Here is a 22770-nt window from a genome sequence, read left to right as displayed (position 1 = left end):
AGATGGTTGACCAACTGGTCTGTAATTCTGATTTCCTTGAAAAGAGAAGTTACTTTTATCATTTTCCAATCTGATAGGATATTTCAGATATTATGAAATTTTGGAAAATTAAACCAATGTATCTATTATACTAGCTGCCATTTCTGTTAAAACCTGGAATTATGTCTGCTTTTAGACCAAATAATTTTCTCAGTACCTTCTTTTCCCTGTGGTTATAAAATGTTTTAAATTCTCCCTCTCTTTCACCTTCCAATTCAAAATTATTTCTGGGTTACTACTTGTAGTCTCTACAGCAAAGACTGATGCAAAATACTTGTTCAGTTCATCTGCTATCTCATTTCCTGTTAATTATTGCCTCAGTTTCATTCTCTTAGAGAACCAACACTTTCTGCCTCTTTTCTTTTTAAAACTATCTATAGAAACCTTTATTATTCATTTTGACATTTCTTACTATCTTTCTCATATTCCCAGTTTGTTCTTCCTTCCCAATGTTGCTGTCTTTCTTTGCTGTTCTATGTTTTTTGCCACACAAGACTTGCAGAACTGTACATTTTTCTTTCAGTTGGATACTATCTTTAACTTCCTTACTTAACCGCAGTGTCCATCCATAAAGTTTTTCTTTCCTAAGGGTTTGTTACACCCTTAGGAAAGAAAACACAGAAATAGAGAATAGAAGAGATCTCTTTTGAATCAACTTTCTGACTATGAATGGAACGATGGTAAAGTAAAATGTTAAATCCATCTTTCACTTTTATACTAAGAAATATCTTATTCCATTATCATGGGATTGTTATCACTGGGTGATCTTCTGCACATTTTAAGTAATTTCTCTTGGTTCTTGCCAGTTCTCCCACCTAAAAAGGACAAAAGATAGCAAACACATTGGCACACCTCCAATTACAAGCTCCCTGCCAACGCACACATCACCCTGATTTATAACTATATCACAATTCCTTCACTATGACTGTAAACAGATTCAATGATGGAGCAAAAGAGAATTCTAAAGATTCACAAGCCTGTGAATAAAAAGGAATTTTTATTCAAGTTCAAAAAGGTGAATCCCTTTATTCTAAGATTATGTTCTTATGTTCCAAATTGGCCAGCCAATGTGTTAGGGTGGGGAGACAACCTCCTAGGTGTGTACCCTGTCAAGCTCTTCAGAGACTTATCCATTTCATGATGATTGGATTTATAAGAATAAAAAGCAGAGAGTATATAGATCCATTTTACTCAGACTCTCATCATCTGACAACTCACCCCTCAAACCAATTTAATGCATTTTGCTGTTGTGCCTCCAACTAAAGCATATCCCCCTTGAAATTTGGAAAAGAAAACTAAACATAGTACTTCATTGTAATCTCAACAAAGCCCTGTACTACTACAACAATAGTACTTTACACCTCATTTGAATCTCTTTGTAATAAAGGACAACCTGCCATTTTGCTTCCTAATTGCTCGCTGTACCTACATAATAACTTTATGATCCTTGTGAAAGTACACCCCACAACCTTAAAATTTGTACATGTTGATGGTTGATGTCTTCAAGTTTAAAATAAAATCTCCTTTTCAATGTTTATGACCAAACTGAAAATGTTATAATCCATCTGCCATTTTGATGTCCACTCACTTTATGTCAATATCTTTCTGCAGCTTGCATCCTCTCAGTTTGCAATGCTGCCTACATTTACAATATCTTGATCTCCTCATTGAAGCAAAAATACTTAATTACGAGCCACCAGGTACAGACAGCCAACTTGAATTTTTTTTTAAAATACTCATTTTAGGGATGTATGTGTCAGTGGCTAAGCCAGCACTTATTGCCCACCCCATAGAGCAGTTAAGAATCAACCACATCGTTATGGATCTGAAAACCAAGATGGCAGCTTCCCTCCTTTGAGGAAATTAGTGAACCACATAGGTTTTGCCAACAAACAACAATGGTTTCATGGTCATCATTAGAGTCCTAACTTTTTATTGAATTCAAATTTCACCATCTGCCCATTTGTGAACTCAGGATCCCAGAACACTACCTGGTCTCTGGATTAGTAGTCTAGTGATAACAGACCATCACCTGCCCTGAAAGTTCAAGTTTCTCCAAGACTTTATTTTTGCTGCTAATAAGTGTCCTAACTTCACTTGTTTTTTTCAGCCCCTAGGTTTTCCTTCATCTCTAGTATGCACTTTAAGATCTTTTACTGCAATTTCCCAATTCCTGGTGACAATTTCTTTCCCTCTGCTTCTCAGGTCCCAACACTTACTTTAGCTACACTGCTCCTTTTTATAGAATTGCAGGTGCTCTTTACAAGTTTTATTAAAACTTCTGGCTAATTTAGTTAGGTTCTTTTTTTTCCACTTTTTAACAACTTTTAGGTAGCTTTCTGCTAGTTTCTAAAACAGTCCCAATCCACAGACTGTCTGCTATTATTTGCAATACTATACTGGTTTTGTTTTATCAATACTATCCTTAATCACTTCAGTAAATCCCAACTGACTCCATCTTGCTGAGATTTTGTTTTTCAATAGAATGCATTTTGCCAAAAAATTTTGAATTAAGGTGTTTCCCACTGTTTAGTTACTACCAAACCTTTTAGCCTCTTTACCCAAACAACCTTAGACAATTCTCTTGTCATACCTACGTAATTATATTTATGTTTGAGATTCTTGTTTGCAACTGGATTATACCACTTTCAAGTGTGGTACAGAATTTAACAGTATGTGGTTACTATTTCCCAGCAGATCTTTTACTGTGAGATTATTAATTAATCCTGCTTCATTGCACAATCTAGGTTTAAAATAGCTTTAACCCCAGTTGGTTCCATAATATATTGCTACAGAAAACCCTCATGAAAACACCCTACAAACAGATTAGCAACAGCTTACACATGTTCACAGAGTGGACTGAAGTTACACAATCACGTCATGTACAGTTTCCAGTGTATATATGACTCTCCCTCACCCAAAATAAAATCTGGAATTCAAAAGCCTAGTAAAACAAAAAAAGTGGTATTAACTCCCGAACTGTTCCGCTGGTGCTCTGTAGGGAAAGAAACTTGCTGATCTTGGTCAGACTGTTTATTTGTGACTGCAGTCTATGCCATCCTTAACTAGTCTGTGGTGTGGCATGAAACAAGGCTATGCCTGCAATACCTTCCCAGGGCAAAAAAAGGGAATCAACCAATTAGTTAAACAAAGAACTGCAGATGCTGGAAATCAGAAATTGCTATGGGGAGAAACACCGCAAGTCTGGCAGCACCTGTGGACAGAAAGCAGGAGTTAACTTTTTGAATCCAGTGACCCTAATTGAGAACTCTGCTTTCTCTCCACAAGATGCTGCCAACCTGCTGTGCAATTTGTGCTCCAACAAATTCAGATTTTATTTTTGATTGTTTAATTGGTTGCTGATGGGGTTGGGGATGAGTGGGTGAAGGCTGTCAGGTTGGCCTTTATTACAAGGGGATTGAAACACACCAGTAAAGTACTGCTACTATAGTAGTACAGGGCTTGGTGAGATTACACCCGAGTATTACGTACAATTTTCTTTTTCAAACTTAGTAAGGATTCAGGACAGCACTGACTCAGGGTGAGCTCTGCCCAGAAGATCCTACTGTCACATTTCTTACAATCTTCTGTACTTTTAAACCTCAATTCTAAGTTTGTAAAATGGTTGTCTACCTCATACACTGCAGGCAAGGATGCCCTGAGGCATGGTACATTGGTGAGACCAAGCAGAGGCTACGGCAACAGATGAATGGACAATGCACAACAAACAACAGACAGTGTTTCCTTCCCAGTCATAGAGATACACAGCACGGAAACAGACCCTCTGGGTTGGAGAATACTTCAGTGATCCAGGACATTTGACCTCGGACCTTCGGGTGACCGTCCTCCAAGGCAGACTTCAGGACAACGAAAAGTGGCTGGGCAGAGGCTGATAGCCAAGTTCAGTATCCATGGGGATGGCTTCAACCCGGTCCTTGGGTTCACGTCACACTACAGGTGACCCCATTGCACTGTATAAACACACACCGACACACACTCCTACAAACCCATACACTCACGCAGATCCTCTCTCATACACCCTCTCACTGACTTACCCGTTTACATTCATACACACTTTCACAGACACTCAAATCACTAAGAATGTTCTCTTAAATCAACTTGCTTTCCTGCTATTATTAGACTTCTTAAATTTAAAATCTAATATTGAATTTGCTTCTTTGCAGCAGTACCTGTGAATTCCTAGTCCTGTCCAATCAACCTCTGATCTTTGTATTGTTTGAGCTGCCAGTACTGCATGCAAAACAAAAGTTCCACTGTAATTAGGTACATGTGACAATAATAAATTAAGTCAAGTGTATGGAATGAGCTATCAGAAGTGAAGTTGGTACAATTACAACATTTAAAAAATTAAAAATCACAACACCAGGTTATAGTCCAACAGGTTTAACTGGAAGCACACTAGCTTTTGGAGCGTCGCTCCTTCATCAGGTGGTAGTGGAGGACTCAATCCTAAAACACAGAATTTATAGCAAAAATTTACAGTGTGATGTAACTGAAATTATACATCGAAAAATACCTTGATTGCCTGTTGAGTCTTTCATCTGTTTGAATACCATGACAGTTGCACTTCTTTCACGCGTAAATCACAAAATCTTTTATTTAAAAATTTGCATTCCTAGTTGGGGAACACTTCAGTGGTCCAGGACATTCGACCTCAGACCTTCAGGTGACGATCCTCCAAGGTGGACTTCGGGACAGGCAGCAGCGAAAAGTGACCGAGCAGAGGCTGATGGCTAAGTTCAGTACCCATAGGGAGGGCCTCAACCAGCTTGGGTTCATGTCACATTACAGGTGACAACTATTGCACTCTCTCTCTCTCATATATACACACACACACACACACACACACACACACACACACACACACACACACACACACACCCCGACATTCTCTCTACACTCATGCACACAAACACTCAAACCCCGCCACCCCAGACACGCACACACACTCCCACATGCACCCCCTCACAGACTTAAGATGCTCTACACTCACTATATACACACACACACACACACACACACACACACAGACAAAAGCCTACGTGCACACATATTTTGTGGGGTGAATTTGTACGCGCAGAGTTACATTGTACTTTGCTCAAAAACTGCATGAATTCACGTAAAACTGTTGTTATCACACTTTTTAGATTAGAATCAATCATGACATAGACAGAGAACACGGGGCTAACACCTTCAACATATTGTCTAGCTATTACCCATTGTTACAGCTAACCTGAGAATGCAACTTTTAAAAAAAGTCTTGTGATTTACACATGAAAGAAGTGAAACCATCAGGTATTCAAACAGATGAAAGACTAAACAGACAATCAAGGTAATTTTCAATGTATAATTTCAGTTACATTACACTGTAAATTTTTGCTATAAATTCTGTGTTTTAGGATTGAGTCCTCCACTATCACCTAATGAAGGAGCGTCGCTCCGAAAGTTAGTGTGCTTCCAATTAAACCTGTTGGACGATAACCTGGTGGTGTTGTGTGATTTTTAAACTTTGTACACTCCAGTCCAACACCGGCATCTCCAAATCATAACATTTAAAAAGCACCTGCATAGGTATAGGAACAGGAAGAGGTTATAGGGATATGGCAGAAGTGGATACTCCAGATGCTGAAGATTAGAGTGGTGCTGGAAAAGCACAGCAGATCAGGCAGCATCCGAGGAGCAGGAAAATTGATGTTTCGGGCAAAAGCCTGATTTTGATTCCTGATGAAGGGCTTTTGCTCAAAACGTTGATTTTCCTGCTCTGGGTGCTGCCTGTGCTTTTCCAGCACATGGCTATGGGTCAAATGGGAATGGATTACTTCAGAATTTCTGGGTGACATGGACAAGTTAGTCTGAAGGGTCCGTTTTTATCCTGCACAGCTCCATGACCCTAAAGAGGGACGTGCCTTAGTTAGGGGGCACTAAAATTCACTATTTGGAGATGCCGGCGTTGGACTGGGGTGCACAAAGTTAAAATTCACACAACACCAGGTTATAGTCCAATAATTTATTTGGAAACACTAGCTTTCATCAACCACCTGGTGAAGGAGCAGGTCAGAAAGCTAGTGCTTCCAAATCAACCTGTTGGACTATAACCTTGTGTTGTGTGATTTTTTTTTAACTTGGTTCGTGGGATGAGTTGTCAGATAACTAGATATTGAGAGAGATTAAACAGAGCAGATTGCTGGCTACTAGGGGAAGAGATGAAGTGAGTGGTTCATTTCCCCAAGACCTCTGCCACAGGGCCTTACCTGTGTGCGTTCTCTGGTGGGCTTTCAAGTGCGAACTCTTGGTGTAAACTTTCCGACAGCCATTGAACAGGCAGCGGTGGACCCTCTTCTTGTTGTCGGCCGAGGCGTCGAGCTCTCCCTGTCCGTTCTCACTCATGACCTTGAGCAGGCCGAGGCCGGCTTTCCGGTGAGCGGCCTTGCTGGCCTCGAGCTCCGCCGCGCCGCTCGCGGGCTTCACCGCGTGCCGCCCGAGCTCGGGCGACGACGGCGGCGTCAGTGACGTGACCGCTTTGAGGCGCGCGGCGTTAACGGACGCCGGGGCTTCGGCCGCGCTCGGGAAGGCGAACGGCCCCGGACCCTGCTGCAGGTGCAGCTCCTCCTCCTCCTCCTCCAACGGCGGTGGCGGCGGCGACGAGGTGGGGGTGGAAGGCAGCTCGCCCAGGAGAGGGAGGTGGCCGCCGGGCCCGGGGCGAGCCGCCTCCCCGCCTTCGACGCCCGCTCCAGCCGAGGCGCTCAGCATCCAGTCCAGCTCCTCGAGGAAGGGCTCCGCCACCAGCTTCTTGGGCTCCGTCTGAAGGTAACGCTCCAGCTCGAGGCATGTCTTGGGGGTGGGGGTGGGGAAGAGAAGAGAGATGGTGGATGGTTAGAGAGAAAACAAAAAACAAACATCGTGTCCAGCTCAAGCACATGTGCATGGGGCCTGCATGGTAGGCCCAGTGTCCTGGGATAGGATCCCAGATGGAGTTGGTAACCTCCCTATCTCCTTCCCCCACCCATTCCCACTCTAAGTGGGATGTGGGTACACTTTTATCCCTTAAGCAGAACACCTTGCAGGCACATTGAATGTATGCTTCAATTTTGACTGCCAGTGCATTTCACACCTCCAAACAAAAGGTGACCATTTCCAGTGCTCTCCTGGGTCGCTGTCTCCCCCCACCCATCCTCACTATCGTCCAACCTATGCAAAGCAGTAATCTTTCCCTGCATCATTGTCCCATTCTGCCGCGACCTGGCTGACCCACTCCTATCCCTGTCCAGCACTCCTTTCAATTTCAAGTTTTAATTCCTGTGCTTCAATCCTTCCCATCTTCACTAGACTTTGCTCCCTCTTTCAAGAGCTCAGCATTTCTCTCACTCTTGAACATTTCTCAATGTCTTCACTCACCAATGACTGCACTGCCTGCCTTCACTTAGCTTTAAGCTCTGGAACTGCCTCCCTAAACTGCTTCTTTCAAACCTGTCTCTCTTATTCCCGTTGAGTCTTCTTTAAGTTTGAATTAATTTTGTCCTTCTGTGAATACCTTGGGATATTTATACCCACCCCCATCACTACATTAAAAGCACTAGATAATCAAGTTACTACTATGCAAGGACTGGCTTATAAAAATTAATAAACTATGCAGAGAACTTCCATCAAAAAAAAATTGGATTTCTAGCCCTAAAGTCAACCATTGTTCAACTGTTTGTAGCCAGGTAGTATCATTAATATCCACTTTTACTTTCTCACCCATACCCAAGTCAGAGATTTACAGGTCATGTATAGATATGGGGACAAATGTCCAATTCTATGGTTGCGTTCAAGAACAATGATTTTGCTTTTACAAAGCACCTTTAACAGAGGCACATAGTGGGGTCAAAAATTGTGGTGCTGGAAAAACGCAGCAAGTCAGGCAGCATTGGGGAAGCAGGAGAATTCACATTCTGGGCATAAGCCCTTCATCAGGAAGGTTCACAGGAGATAATTGGACAGATTACTCGTTCAAAGGATGTAGAGTTTAAGGATTATAAAAGGAGAGCAAGGTGCAGCAGCTCGGGGAGGAAATTCCAAAATTCAAGATCTAGATTGAAGGCTAGATGGAGTGCTCAGTCCACAAATTTAAGAATTGCATCTGACTGAATGTGGCAAAAATAGCCCCGTCTGTTGCACCAAATCCATTCAGAGCAGAAGATAAGTAACCAGCCCATGAAAAAGTTCTTGCATGAATTTTAATCTAGCTGTAAGATAGAGGAAAACACAGAAACAATTGTTACATTTCTTTGCAAATCAGTGCTTTTGGGGCCTTTAAATATCTTCTCAATGGTATTATCACACTGCACTAGAAAATCAACTTCCTGTTCATTGAAGCTGGGAACTCGTATAAAGTTAGACTATTTAGAATTGTTGCCGTGTTTTCCCAGACCCTGAAATGAGTTTTAAGATTTAAAGTTATGCTGGTATAATGTTACAGGCGTAATTGTGCATATGTCAATAGAACATATTGACCATTTTTTCATTTGCAATATACATTCTGTACATAAAATGCTAGAGTTAGAGGAGTGCAGAGGTCACAAAATCACAACTGTTACAGCACAGGAGGCGGCAATTCAGACCAACATGCTGCCTGCACATTGGTACTAAATAATGATGCTCAATTTCTTGCTTGTTCACCCATACCCTTGCACGTATTATTTGGATAAAAGCAATCTAATGCCCTCTTGAATATCTCAACCAAACCTGCCTCCACCATACTTCCAGGTAGCGCATTCCATAACTTAACTACTCAGAGGAAAAAAAAAGTTTTCCCTCACTTCACCTTTGCTTCTTTTGTGGATCACTTTGAAACTACACTTTCTTGTTCTTGTTTCTTTTAGGAGCAGGAACAAACTCCAAGGATTGCAGTTAATGAAGCAGATAGAGAGAGTGCAAGGCTGAGGTTACATTTCTTTTTAAAATCAGTTTGCCATAGAACAGCAAACAAATTCCTTTATTCTCGCTTTTCTAAACTCCATCCCAGTAATTCTGAATCATGATACTAGTGAATTGTTCAGTGTAACGTTTGTCACATAGCATGTGCTTGAAACATGCTGGCTGTCCCTGTTTATCAGCAAATGGAAAAGTGGGCCTCCCAAGAACAACATGGCACAGATTTTAAAAAACTGTAATCTGCCTCTATTTCAGATGGTAACTCTAAATCAGGACTTCTGCAGCCAATCCTGAAGTTTGAGTTCAAGTCAATTCTAAGCCATCTGATATCAGTAATAATAGATTGATAGACACAATAAATGGTCCTTGTTAGTACACTTTAAGTTGGAGCAGTTAACACTGGATGTGCCACAAGGATTGTGCTAGAGTTCCATTTACTGCTCAAGTCAGAATTTGCTGCAAATGTGTTGCTGGTCAAAGCACAGCAGGCCAGGCAGCATCTCAGGAATAGAGAATTCGACGTTTCGAGCATAAGCCCTTCATCAGGAATAAGAGAGAGAGCCAAGCAGGCTAAGATAAAAAGTAGGGAGGAGGGACTAGGGGGAGGGGCGATGGAGGTGGGATAGGTGGAAGGAGGTCAAGGTGAGGGTAATAGGCCGGAGTGGGGTGGGGGCGGAGAGGTCAGGAAGAGGATTGCAGGTTAGGAGGGCGGCGCTGAGTTGAGGGAACCGACTGAGACAAGGTGGGGGGAGGGGAAATGAGGAAACTGGAGAAATCTGAATTCATACCTTGTGGTTGGAGGGTTCCCAGGCGGAAGATGAGGCGCTCCTCCTCCAGCCGTCGTGTTGTTGTGTTCTGCCGGTGGAGGAGTCCAAGGACCTGCATGTCCTCGGTGGAGTGGGAGGGAGAGTTAAAGTGTTGAGCCACGGGGTGATTGGGTTGGTTGGTTCGGGCGGCCCGGAGGTGTTCTCTGAAGCGTTCCGCAAGTCAGCGGCCTGTCTCTGAAGCGTTCCGCAAGTAAGTGGCCTGTCTCTGAAGCGTCCACAACAACACGACGGCTGGAGGAGGAGCGCCTCATCTTCCGCCTGGGAACCCTCCAACCACAAGGTATGAATTCAGATTTCTCCAGTTTCCTCATTTCCCCTCCCCCCACCTTGTCTCAGTCAGTTCCCTCAACTCAGCGCCGCCCTCCTAACCTGCAATCCTCTTCCTGACCTCTCCGCCCCCACCCCACTCCGGCCTATCACCCTCACCTTGACCTCCTTCCACCTATCCCACCTCCATCACCCCTCCTCCCTACCTTTTATCTTAGCCTGCTTGGCTCTCTCTCTTATTCCTGATGAAGGGCTTATGCTCGAAACGTCGAATTCTCTATTCCCGAGATGCTGCCTGGCCTGCTGTGCTTTGACCAGCAACACATTTGCAGCTGTGATCTCCAGCATCTGCAGACCTCATTTTTTACAAGTCAGAATTTGGACAATATTTACACACGTTATACCACCAGTACACAACTAGCTGGATAGACACTTAGTTTTACCTACAGGATGCACTGCAGCAAGGGTAGAGGCTTCATCACCAGCACTACGCCACCTAGACTGGCCAGGGCAGTTAATGCATAGGAAATCTGTTACCTCCACGTTCCCCTTCAAGTCACAGATTACCTTGATTTGAACATGCATCAATGCCTCCACATAGTCACTATGTAAAAATCCAGAAATTCTCCCTAAAGCAATGAAAGAGCTTCATTATTAGATGATTGGTTCATGGAAGTAAAACCACCGCCACCTTTCCAAGGATAAAACTAGAGTAGGGTCATGAATCTCAATCACAGAGAATGAATGAAAAAGAAAGTGCAACACCATTTCAGTGGTAACTCAGCAGGGCGTGCACCACCTCAGTCAAAAGTTTATGGCTTCAATTCCCACTCCAGCAGTTGAGCACATAACCTAAGCTAACGTTTTAGTTCAGGTCTGGGGAGCTCCGCATGTTCAGAAATACTCTTTCACATGAGTCGCTGAGGATTGATCTGCCTTCTCAATTAGAATTTTTTTCATCCTATTCTATGTTTGCTAACATTTATGCAACAAAAACATGCATTAAATAATCACTTATTGGAGTTCAACCTATGGGATTGGCAGTAAAGCACTTTAGGATATCCCTACACATATTTATTTCCAAACTTTAACTTCTCACCCACATTCCCAATAATGCATTTGTCCTATTTCTTCACACATACTTTTTCCCCTTTGGGAAATTAGTCAGCAAGTATTGAAAGGATGAGCAAGCTTATTACCAACCTTTTGACCCAGGTCACAAATGCTTTAAGTCTACCATGGAACTTGAGATCAGAGCTTCTGGAGCAAAGGAAAGGATGCTACACTGAACCACAAGACATTCACTCACAGCACATGCAGCAAATCTCACTGAAGTAGGTGACAGGAATAGTCAAAAAAGGATGTCTGTATAAACGTGGATGAAATAGAGCTTAAAACCTAGGGTTCCTGAAGAAACTTGCACTTTGTCGGATTGAAAGCCGAAAAAAAAATGCTCAATTAATCACCATACGTGTTTGGCAACTGTTGGTGGTTAATAATACCACTGGTGTCCACACACTGGCACGGACTACACATCAGAACAAGTGACATGAATTCCATGACCTATGCCACCAGCAAAGCCCTATAAACATAGGCAGTTCACCAAATGGTACCTCACTGAAGCAACTCCACATTCACTTGGACATAAAAATATAATACTATTTCCTGGAAAATGAAGGGGGAAAAGGTCAAAGATAAGAAAAATTAATGAAAGCTACAGCCTTCTGATTCCCAACAAACTCCTCTGAAATTAAATAACCAGGATGCATTATTTGGGGCTCGTAAGAAACCTACTGCTTTAGACACTAGCTACTCGCTACTGACCTTTTTGTATTGAAAACAGTCTCGTTGCCTGGTAAAAGGACAAGTTAAAAATCAAACTCTCATCTGGCATGGTGTTGGGTGTTGAGTGGTGCGAAACTAACGAATTATAAAGGCAATTTAGGTAGACGTAAAAGATTGCACAGCATTACCTGAAGAGCAAAGAATTCTGCCAGTGGCCTGGCTACAAGTGCGTATCACGGAAACTTGTGGAGATCGCTGTTATCTCTAATTTATGTAAAGCAAGGTTCCTCAGACAGCAGCTGAGATAAATAACTAATTAATCATTTCTTGCCAGTTTAAGTGAGAAATAAGTGATGGTCAGAGTACTAGTCAGATTTGAACTTGCTTACCCTATTTTCAAATTCATATGAATCATGCAAGTAGTTTAACATTTCATCCAAAAAACTGCACTTTATCAGCACACCCTTTGATTCAAGACTGACATTGCAGTACTGTACTTAAGTTCAAGTCTTTGGAGTGGGACTTGAATTCACCCTTCTAATTCAGAAACAAAAGCTCTATCCACTGCCCCTTGTATGTACCATTCCTTGAAGGTGCAGTCGCATGAACTACATTGGACATTTTTTCTGAAGGACATAAGGCTCCATTACAAGCTGCTAATGAGCTAACTACTGCAATGTGTCTCTCTTTAAAGAAGAGCATGTTCTGACTCTCCCAGCCTAACCTTTATTTGTTCAGGAGTATCACTGGCGAGACTAACATTTGTTATCTATACCTACTTGACCTTCAAGAGTGGTGAGCTGCCTTTTTGAGCCACTGCGGTCCATATGGTGTAGGTAAACACACAGTGTTGTTAGGAAAAGAAGTCCAGGATTTTGACAGTGACAGTGAAGGAATGGTGGTACATTTCCATGTCAGGAAAATGTAGGGGTTGGAGGGGAACCTACAGGTTATGGTGTTCCTATTTGTATGTTGTCTTTGTCCTTCTAGATGGTAGAGGTTGTGGCTTTGAATGCTGCTGTTGAAGGAGACTTAAGAGTTACTGGGGTGCATCTTTTATTGCTACATAGTGCTGCCACAGTCAATGTGGAGAGGATGAATGTTGAAGGTGGTGAATGGCATGCAGAGTGCTTTGTCCTGAATGGGCCCCTTGAGCATTGTTGAAGCGGCATTCATCCAGGCATCTGGAGAGTCGATGCTTTGTGGATGTTGGTCAGGCACTGGTGAGCCAAAAGATGAGTTACTGTGAACCTTTGACCTGCACTTGTAGCCGCAATAATTACGTGGCTGATTTCATTCAGTTTCTGGTAAATGGTAACTCCCAGGATGTTGATGATCGGGACTTAGCAGTGGAAGTGCCATTGAGTATCAGCAGATGGTTAGATGCTCTCTTGATGAAGAGAGTCATCACTTGGCACTTATACAGCACCAATATTACCTGACATCTATTAGCTCAATTATGGACGTGTCCAGGGCTTGCTGCATTGAACATGGGCTGCTTCAGTAGTTGGGTTGCAAAAGGTACTGAATATCGTGCTATCGTCAGTGAATATCCCCACTTCTGACCTTATGAAGGAGGGAAGGTAATTGATGGATCAGCTGATGATCGGTCCTAGGACACTATCCTGAGGAACTCCTGCAATAATGTCTTGGTATGGAGGTAATTGACCTCTGCCAACCACAGCCATCATTTTCTGTGCAAGGTACAACCCCAATCGTGGAGATTTTGATTCCCATTTACTTCAGTTTTAATAGGACTTCTTGTCATCAAGGTAATCACTCTTGCCTCACCTCAAGTTCATGTTTAGACCATGATTATAATGTGGTTTGGAGCAGCATGGCTTGTGCAGAACCCAGTTGAGTGCCAAAAAGTATTTGTTGAGTAAATTCCATTTGACAACATTGTTGACAAACTTCCTGATGATCAAAAGACAACTGATATGGAAATGGGTTTGTCGGATATGTCTTGCTTTTTGTGTGCGGGACATAGTGTGGAAATTGCCCAACTATCAGGAAGATACCAGTGTTGTAGTTGTACTGGAACAAATTGGCTGAAAGCACACAGTGAGCTCTGGAGCAGATTTCTTCAGTAGTACTGCCAAAATGCTGTTAGGGTCCACAGCCTTTGCAGTATCCAGCACCTACAGCCAGATTTTTAAAAATTCCTTCAGGAGATAAAAGTGTCGCCCACAAAGCTAATGCTTATTTCCCATCACAATTGTCCTCAAACTAAATAGCTTAAAAAAAACTGAATTTTCAGGGCCAAAAGTTAGCCACTGGGTATCTGGAATTAGATAGACCAGAACACGCAAGGTTCTCACCTATGAGATTCCTCCAAAAAGGACTCAGATGGGTTGTGACAGTAGCTGATGGTGACCACAAAGCTATGACTTTCAATTCTAAATTGATTAATTGAACTTAGATTCAACCAGTTCCTGTGGTGGGATTTGAATCTTGTCCCCAGAGTATTAGCTTGGCCTCTAGATTACTAGTCAGTGACCACTTCACCATCTCCCCATTTCTTCATAGTGAAGTGAATTTAATTAGATGAATGCAGCTATGTATAATGCTGGAGAAGCAGAGATGGACCATCTATTCAGCATTTCTGACCAATGATGTACCAGGTTCTGCCATCATTCAGGATGGGATATTTGTGGAGCCTCCTCCAGTGAGTTGTTTAAATTATCCATCACCATTCGATGCGAAGGACTGCAGAGCTTAGATATGATCTAGTAGTTTTGCGATCACTTAGTCCTGTCAATTGCATGCAGCTTCTGCTGTCTGGCATCTAAGTAATCCTGTGTTTTAGGTTCACCAAGTCAACGCTTCATTTTTAGGTAAGCCAGAGGCAGCTCCTGGCCTGTCCTCCTGTACTCTTCATTAAAACAAGGATTATAACTTTCTTGATGATAATGGAAATGCAAGCCATGAGGCTACAGACAGTGGTTGACTCCAATTCTGCTGACAGCCCATAGTGCCTCATGGATGTTTTGTTTTCAGCTGCTAAATCTCTTCAAAATCTATTCCATTTAGCACAGTGATAATGCCAAACATATTGGACGATATTGATGTGAAGATAAGCCTTTGTTTCCACAAGGACAGGCTTACTGCTACAAAGTAGAGTTGAGAGAGTAAGATTACATAGCTTTCCCTTGTTGGTTCCCTCCACCTGCCACAAGTCCAAAATAGTAGCTACATCCTTCTGTTCAGTTAGTCATGGTGCTGCCAACCCAGTCTTGGTGATGAACATTGAAATTCCCCATTCCCAGGTGTACTGTGCCCTTCCCACATTCAATGCTTCTTCTAAATGGTGTTCAAGATGGAAGAATATGGATTCATTAGCCGGATGGAGCTAGATAGTAAGTAATAGGTGGTTTCCTTGACGCCACAATACTTCATGGGGTACAGAGACAACGTTGATGATTCCAGGACATCATCTTGACTTTATACTGCTGCATTTCCATCTCAGATGGAACTGTCCAGGGTGAGACAGAACACACTAGGGGTGGGATATGAATGATAGTGATTGTACAGGAGGATTTAGTGACTACGACTATGTTACTTGACTACTCCACAGTGCAGTTTTTGACGCAAGGCCATAGATGCTAATAGGAGGAGTTTGCAGGATCAACTGGACAGAATGCAGTTTTTGCTTCTCATGCCTGATCAAGCTTTATTTTTGAGCTTTTCCATGTGATAATACTGAGTGACTTGCTAGGACATTTAACACTCAAACTCATTGCTGTGGATATGAACTAGTGTGTCAACCAGACTGGATAAAAGCGATAGATTTCCATCCCTAAAGGACATTAGTGAACTAAATTGATATGTGCAAAAATCTGGTGAGTTCAGAATGAATCATTACTGAAACTGGCTTTTTAATACAGATTTGTCCATTAATTGAATTTAAATTCTCTCATCTGTAGTGATAGTTTAAATCTTATGTCTAAATCATTTGTCCAGTAACATGATCATTATGCTATGTTCCCAAATGTAACTAGCACACGTCTGAATTACATATCTGCCTTCAAGCTTTATTGCCTCTGCCAACACTTGAGTACTGAAGGTTTACACAACCAAATCCACTTTCCTAAAATGCAAGGTCCACATGAAAACACTGATCTGTCCTGCTTAAGTTGATTGCAAAATGTTAAAGTAACACTGATGAAAATCAGAGGAAATGTGAGCCAGTCACAAAAGCTGATCCTTCTTGATCTTACCTAGAGGAGCTCAAATCCACTCAGTTTATTTTCTGCTCCTGTATCAGGTCAATGATGAACAATCTATATACTGTAATTAAGTGGGAGCAGAATGAGTATTGCATGCACATAATTTTACAACTGAACAGAATAAGAGATCCACTGGTCTCTGAAAGAACACACAAGGGACTGGATGAAAGAGGCACAGAGTACCTAGGTTCGTTGATCTGACAGCTTAAGAACAGCTTTGCAACTGAAAATAGTGCAGAAATTTAGATGCTGACTTAACTCTACAGTGAGAAATGTTCAAATTGCCTCTCCAGCAGGCAGCCAGCTGTAAAGCCCCCTACTCAGACGCCCAATATAAGTGAGCACAAATGCTTCCCAGCAGAAAGATTACATGGCAATTAGGAGAGAAGCCATTCAAAACTAACAGGTCCTGGAAGCAGCCAAAGCAGCTAATGAAATGGGACTTCTATTACCACAGCCCAGTGCTAAAGAAAATTAAATAGTTGTTAATTACGCTGCAACAAAGACAAGAGCTTCTCTGTGCTTTTGTTGCTTCTTGGAATGGGTGTGTTTTTTGGAGTGGGGAGGGTGTTCATCTTCCTCTTCCTACACTTCTGTTCTTCAACTCTGTAACCTCAAGTCTAAAACCCCCCAAGGCCTCTGCACTCCTCCAAGACTGAAAGTCTCTCTTGTATCACTGTATTCATTTACCTCTCTATTGGCAACCATGCCTTCAGCACCTAAACCCAAAGTTCTGGAAATCTCTCCCTAAAAACTTTGCTGGCTCCCTCCTTCCACTTCCAAAAAGGTTTTTCAGAACGCCCCCAATTTCACTTGTCATATCTCCTTACATAGGTTGTCATCAAATCTGGTTTGATCCCACATAAGTGGACCTAGGATATTACTACGTGAAAAGTGCACACATGTTGCTGCCTAGCTGTTAGCATGGCTCAACCAATGATGCATCAAAGAGCTGAGTGTAGGACCAGCCCCATTCCATGGTCAACCTAAGCTGTTCTTTTTGAGCCTGGAGTTCCAGGAGGACTGGACCAGCCCGGGACAGACAAGCATAGCACTTTTCATTCACTGAAAAACAATGAGTCAGTTGGGTTTTAAAGTCAATCCCATGGCTTCATGATCACTTTTAACCCCAACCAGATAATAGATGTAGATTTTTAAAATTTTCTTAAAACAGAATTCAAATTCTCAAACTGAGATGATGAGTTTGAATTCTAAGTCATCAGATTACAATCCACTAACCACAAACACAGCCTTTTCACAACCTAACCACACAAACACTGTCTCTCAGATGTTGTGACAAGTAATTGAGGTTGCAGAGTCATGGTTCCTTTCCTCATTGCATATAGGATCATAATTGCTTCTAAATTAGAAATATGGAGAGGTGGTGGCCTGGTGGTATTATCGCTTGACTGTTAATCCAGGGACGCAGGTTCTTGTGATCAGAGTTTAAATTTGACTTCAACAACAACAAAGTCTGGAATTAAGAGTCTAATGATGGTCATGAATCCATTGTCAATTGTCAGAAAAATTCATCTGGTTCACTACGGTCTTTTAGAGAAGGAAACTGCCCAGACTGCCGTACATGTGTCTTCAGACCGACAGCAATGTGGTTAACTCTTAACTGCTCTGGGGTAATTAGGAATAGGCAATAAATACTGGCCTAGCCAGCGGCTCCCTCATCCAGTGAACGAATAATTTAAAAAAAGGGTAGTAGGCCATTTGACTCAGAGCATTCTCTACCTTTCAATATCACAGCTGATTTGTTTGTACTGAATTTCACAATCCCATCAATCCCAACATCTAGCCCAACAAGAATCATCTTCCATGTGAAGAATCCATATCTACCTTCTCAATGATCCTACCTTCACTACTTTTTGTGGCAAAGTCTCCAAAGTTTCAAAGACTCTCAGTCCTCAAGAAAAAAAAAGATTATCTTGACAAAATATGTTTCAAAACCACAAATTTCAAAAAGGTTTAAACAGTACCCTGTTTGATGCAGTGATGTGTTCCCCCAGGCCTCCATATTTGCCCTTTGACTGTATCCAGTTTCTTATTTGCCACTTGACACCCACCTGTACTATCCTATTACTTTCCCAGTTCCCCCTAGAGACTTCTCACCCTCCCTGTTCAGGAGTGATGGCAGGAACCACTTTTTGACATATACAGGTAATGGTGGAAGTCTGGAACTTTGTCCCCCTGCAAAGACTGTTGAAGCTCGGGGGATCCATTGAAAATTTCAAACCTGAGTTGATAACTTCTGTTCTGTAAAGGTATTAAAAGGAATAAGTTACCCAAATAGGCAGATGGATTTAAGTTCTGAATCAGCCATGTTGATTGGAATGTGGAAAAAGCTCTATCTGAATCTGTTCCCATATTTCTATGAGCATAAACTCATTGTACTCTTGCTCCCTAGATGAGAAAAATAACACATTGATGCATGTAATGGGGAGGAGCTGTAGTAATTTGTATTTAAATTGCATCCAAACCCAATTACTGTCACTTATTTCCACAGGATGGCTATCCAAATTGGTCTGTTTCGAGTGTCCCCCAAGTAAACGTTACATGAAAGAGACCAATACACAAAGAGAAAATATGAGAGCCAGAACAGCCTGCAGTGAAGGCTTGCTGGTTTTATCATCATGTTGTACACATTTCTGGCTGGAATATATTCATCGTGAGACCCATTTAAATTTAGATTTCCACACTGTACAGACAAGCCAGACACTATCAATCACCAGCGGTTGGCAACTAATAGGATTAGACTGGGGAAGCAGCTTCTCTGACGTTACAGCACATCCGCTAATAAGGCAGCAGCTCCCTTGAATCACAGCCTACTTTTATTCCATTAACTTCTTCCATAAGGATTAACTTTAGTTCAAGTAAGATTGCAAGCCCAAAGGTCAAACCCCAGAGTTCAAATCACAGCCTGATTAGATTATTATTTCTTGTCATGTTATTGGATTATGATTTTGTTGTGACTGCTCAACGTAATGCTGTTCAATTTCATGCACCAACACTGCTCTATTGCATTTTACATTCAGATCCTTTCCCTCCCAACTCTAAATATCACACCTGGAGTATCCCATACAACTTTGTTCTCCTTACCTAAAGGATATAGTTGCCATAGATACAATGCAATGAAAGGTTCACCAGATTGTCTTAAGTGGAAAGATTGAGGAAGCTCGGTCTATACTCTCTGGAGTTCAGAAGATGGAAGTAAATTTTTACATGGTGGAGGCAAAACGGATGATTCGCCTAGCGGAGGGGAAGGTGTCTCTGGAACAAAGTTTCAGAATAACGAGTAGGGCTGAGATGATGAATACTTCACTCTCTGAATATTCAGAATTCTCGACCTGAGAGGCATGTGGTAGCTCAGTCTTTGAGCATGTTCAAGCCAGAGTGTAATTGACTTTTAAATGTTAAATGTTAAAGATAAGGGGAGATGGAAATAGTGCAGGAAAATTGCGTTGAGGTAGATGATCAGCAATGATCTAGTTGAAAGGCAGAGCAGGCTCAAATGGGCCATGTGTCCGAATTCTAATGCCATGTTCCTGTTGGTTTTGGTAGGCTTCCAGAAGCTAAATATTTAACATTTCAGATGTTTTCTCTTAAAATGTGTATATTTTGAAATGAAAATTGGACACACTTGAACTGCTTTGTTTGATTTGCATTAACAACCTAGATTTAGGTGCAGGCCACACTTGAGTGTGACAAACAGCTTTAATAATTGCTTTCAGAAAGCTGCTGAACAAACACTTGAAAAGAAATGTTTGCAGGGAAGGGAAAAGGGAATTATTGAAATGCTCTTGCAGAAAGCCTGCATGGACACAAAAGACTGAATGGCCTCTTGCTTTGTAACTTGTACGAATCTACTCTCGTGGGAAAAAGATCTAAATACTGGACTACGGGGAATGAGTGTCGATCCAATTGGAAGATTTGAGGGGCTGGTGCACGCATGATGGGTTGAGTGGTCTCCTGTTCTTGCATGATTCAATGATGAGAGGAAGGTGGAGCAATCTATGTTGGAAGCATTTCTTATTCCTTATCCATGAAGAACCTTTGGCCTGTGTTGGCCATAGCTCAGAGGCTAATATTATTCTTTTGGAGGCTGTGGGGATTAAGTCCTATTCTACAGAGTTAGATACACAATGTTGGTTGACAATCCAGTGCCAATACAGAGCAAATGCAGCACAGACAATCGCAAGCAGTAATTTTTCAGCTGAGCTGTTAAATGGAGACCACGCTTAGGTAGATGTAAAAGATGCCATGGTACTACCTCAAGGAACAGTGGGAAAGGTCACCCATTGTCCTTGGCAAGACTTATTCTACAACCAACATCATGAAAGCTGATTGGTCATCATCAAGAAAGCAACTCTCCACCAATTTCTCCAGTGCAATTTGAGATTGGTCAATGATGCCCACATCCTGTGAATGCAGCAAATTGGCTGCCATGGTACATGCATTACAACGATGCCTGCACTTCAAAAAAATTTAATTGGCTAAAAGGCATTTTGAGATACACCGCAAGGTCAGTAAAATTAGTAAATAAGTATAAATTCATGCCAAGCACATGCAAATTGGGAAGTGGTGAAGACCCCCTCCAATATCGCCGAACTATTGGTGTGCAGAGGTCAAATGCCAGTCCACATTCAGGCTTCCAACAGTGCCCACAACCTGTTGGCTACCAACAGCTGATCACAAGTCCAGCTCATAGTCTTCAATTTTTATCCCTCTTCCCAACAGGAGCTCTGGGAACCACTGGTCCAAAAGAAAGGATTTGGCATTTGCAACACCAGCCACTTCCCAAATTTGAGAATTAATAAAAACACACAAAAGGCACAACCTTTCACCCCAGTGTTCTGATAATCTGTGCATCCATTAGTTTGTGGCAAACTTCACACATTTCCATCATTTCCTATTCCACTTACCACTTTTGGCCATACTTGTATGTTCTCCTGGAGGGAGGAGTATCAAGTACAGCAATCCGTGTGCTTATCATCCACCCAGAGATGGTCAATTGACATTCACCAAATGGGGCTATCAGACAGTGACACTTTAGAAAAATAGCATTCAATTCCAGCTGTCACATCTCAGATGAATATAGTATGTTGCAGAGCAGTGGTCGTGGGGCAAGAGTCTTGATTCAAGTCTCATCTGCTGTGGAGGTACGTCTTAACATATCTGAATGGCTTCAGTATAGGAAATTAAGGGGTAATCTCATTGAGGTGTCTGCATTGGTTATAGGATTTACTTAGGTAGGTCGAGAAACAGAAAAAAATATTTACTGTGGTAGGTGAATTCAAAGCATGTGGGCATTACTGCCAAGGTCAGCATTTGTTGCCCATTCCTATTTGCCCTTGAATTGAATGGCTTGCTCAGCCAAAGTCAACCACATTGCTGTAAGTTTGGAGTCACGTGTAGGCTGGACCAGGTAAGGACAGCAGATTTTCTTCCTAAACAACATTAATGAAGGTGATGGATTTTTAAAACATTTGATTATAGTTTCATGGTCATCATTAAGGAGACCAACTATACATTCCAGTTCTATTAATTATATCTCTTCCACCAGCTGCCATTGTGGGCTTAGAATGGTCCCAGACCATTATCTTGACTGTCCGGATTACAGCTCCAGTGACCTTACTAGTAGGCTACTGTTTTCCTTCAACCATTAAAGCTGGGCCAGAGTGATAGCAGGAAGAACTTGTTCACACAGAATAATGAAAATCTAGAATTCTGTTCTTGTGAAAGCTGTTGGGAGTTTTTGATTGAAAATTTCAAATTTTTGTTGGGTAAAGGATATTTAGTGGTTACAAAATCAAGGCAGATACATAGAAGAAAGATGCAGATTAGCTAAGATCTGATTACAGCTGAACAGCCTCAAGAGGTTGAATGGCATCCTACTGCTTTTATATTCCAGAACCCAGGATACAAAAAGCAACTGCTATATTCTAATGAGCAATTCAAGGCACATTCTCTTAAAGCAAGAAATGATCTCAGCAAGAAAGGGAAGAATTAACCCAGAACTTTTTCTAAACTGGAAGTTTGAGGGGAGTAAATTATCAGAGTAATGGTCAAAGTAATTTGAGCCTCAGATGCAGTCAAACTTCATCACCAACTGGTTGAGGTGAGAATCTTAATCAACTTGCATCGATTGACATGTGCTGTCTGCACATCAGCATCTATTGGAACCAAACTGCTGCTTTTGTTCCAATTCTTTATGTTCAATCCAACACATTCACGAACCATTGTTGATAATGCTTTGCACTCAATCAGGACAAAGTCCTTTTACTGCATTTTTATTTAACAACCATGAATGGAAAAGCTCTCAGTGATTGAAAAGCACTTGTGTTATTCATCTTACTGTTTTACCAACAAACACCAAAAAAGCTCAAGCATACGATGTGTATTACTCATTCTTATTTACTCATCCGAAACAGGATTAGTCAAATCTGAATTACCAGTTAGTCACAGATGATTAAATCACACGTGACTCGACCTGTTGAGTATCTCCAGAGTTCAAGTTCTTATGAAACTGCAGTCACCTCGGTCTCTAGCTGCACTGATAATTATACAACTAGACAATGAAATAAACAAAATTGTACCTGGACAATATGAAAATGTTGTGTTACTGCAAACATCCTTTGTACTGGGCTTTGATTGAGTGTCCACAAAAGCGAAGAGAGCAACCC

At 41.8% G+C, this 22770-nt stretch overlaps 1 protein-coding gene across 1 annotated transcript in view; it reads right to left on the bottom strand.

Annotated features, from left to right (window-relative positions):
• LOC132817590 (Krueppel-like factor 7) overlaps nt 1-22770 on the bottom strand; it is a 135069-nt gene that overhangs the window by 82016 nt on the left and 30283 nt on the right. Inside the window, exon 2 of the mRNA XM_060828096.1 lies at nt 6312-6891. Within this exon, the coding sequence (XP_060684079.1) occupies nt 6312-6891 (580 nt within the window). The remainder of the gene's footprint in view (nt 1-6311; nt 6892-22770) is intronic.

The sequence above is a fragment of the Hemiscyllium ocellatum genome, chromosome 7 (genome assembly GCF_020745735.1).
Source record: "Hemiscyllium ocellatum isolate sHemOce1 chromosome 7, sHemOce1.pat.X.cur, whole genome shotgun sequence".
In the NCBI taxonomy this organism is placed as follows: Eukaryota; Metazoa; Chordata; class Chondrichthyes; order Orectolobiformes; family Hemiscylliidae; genus Hemiscyllium; species Hemiscyllium ocellatum.
Note: the sequence above shows the minus strand (reverse complement) of the source record. Positions and strands in the feature narration are given on the sequence as shown.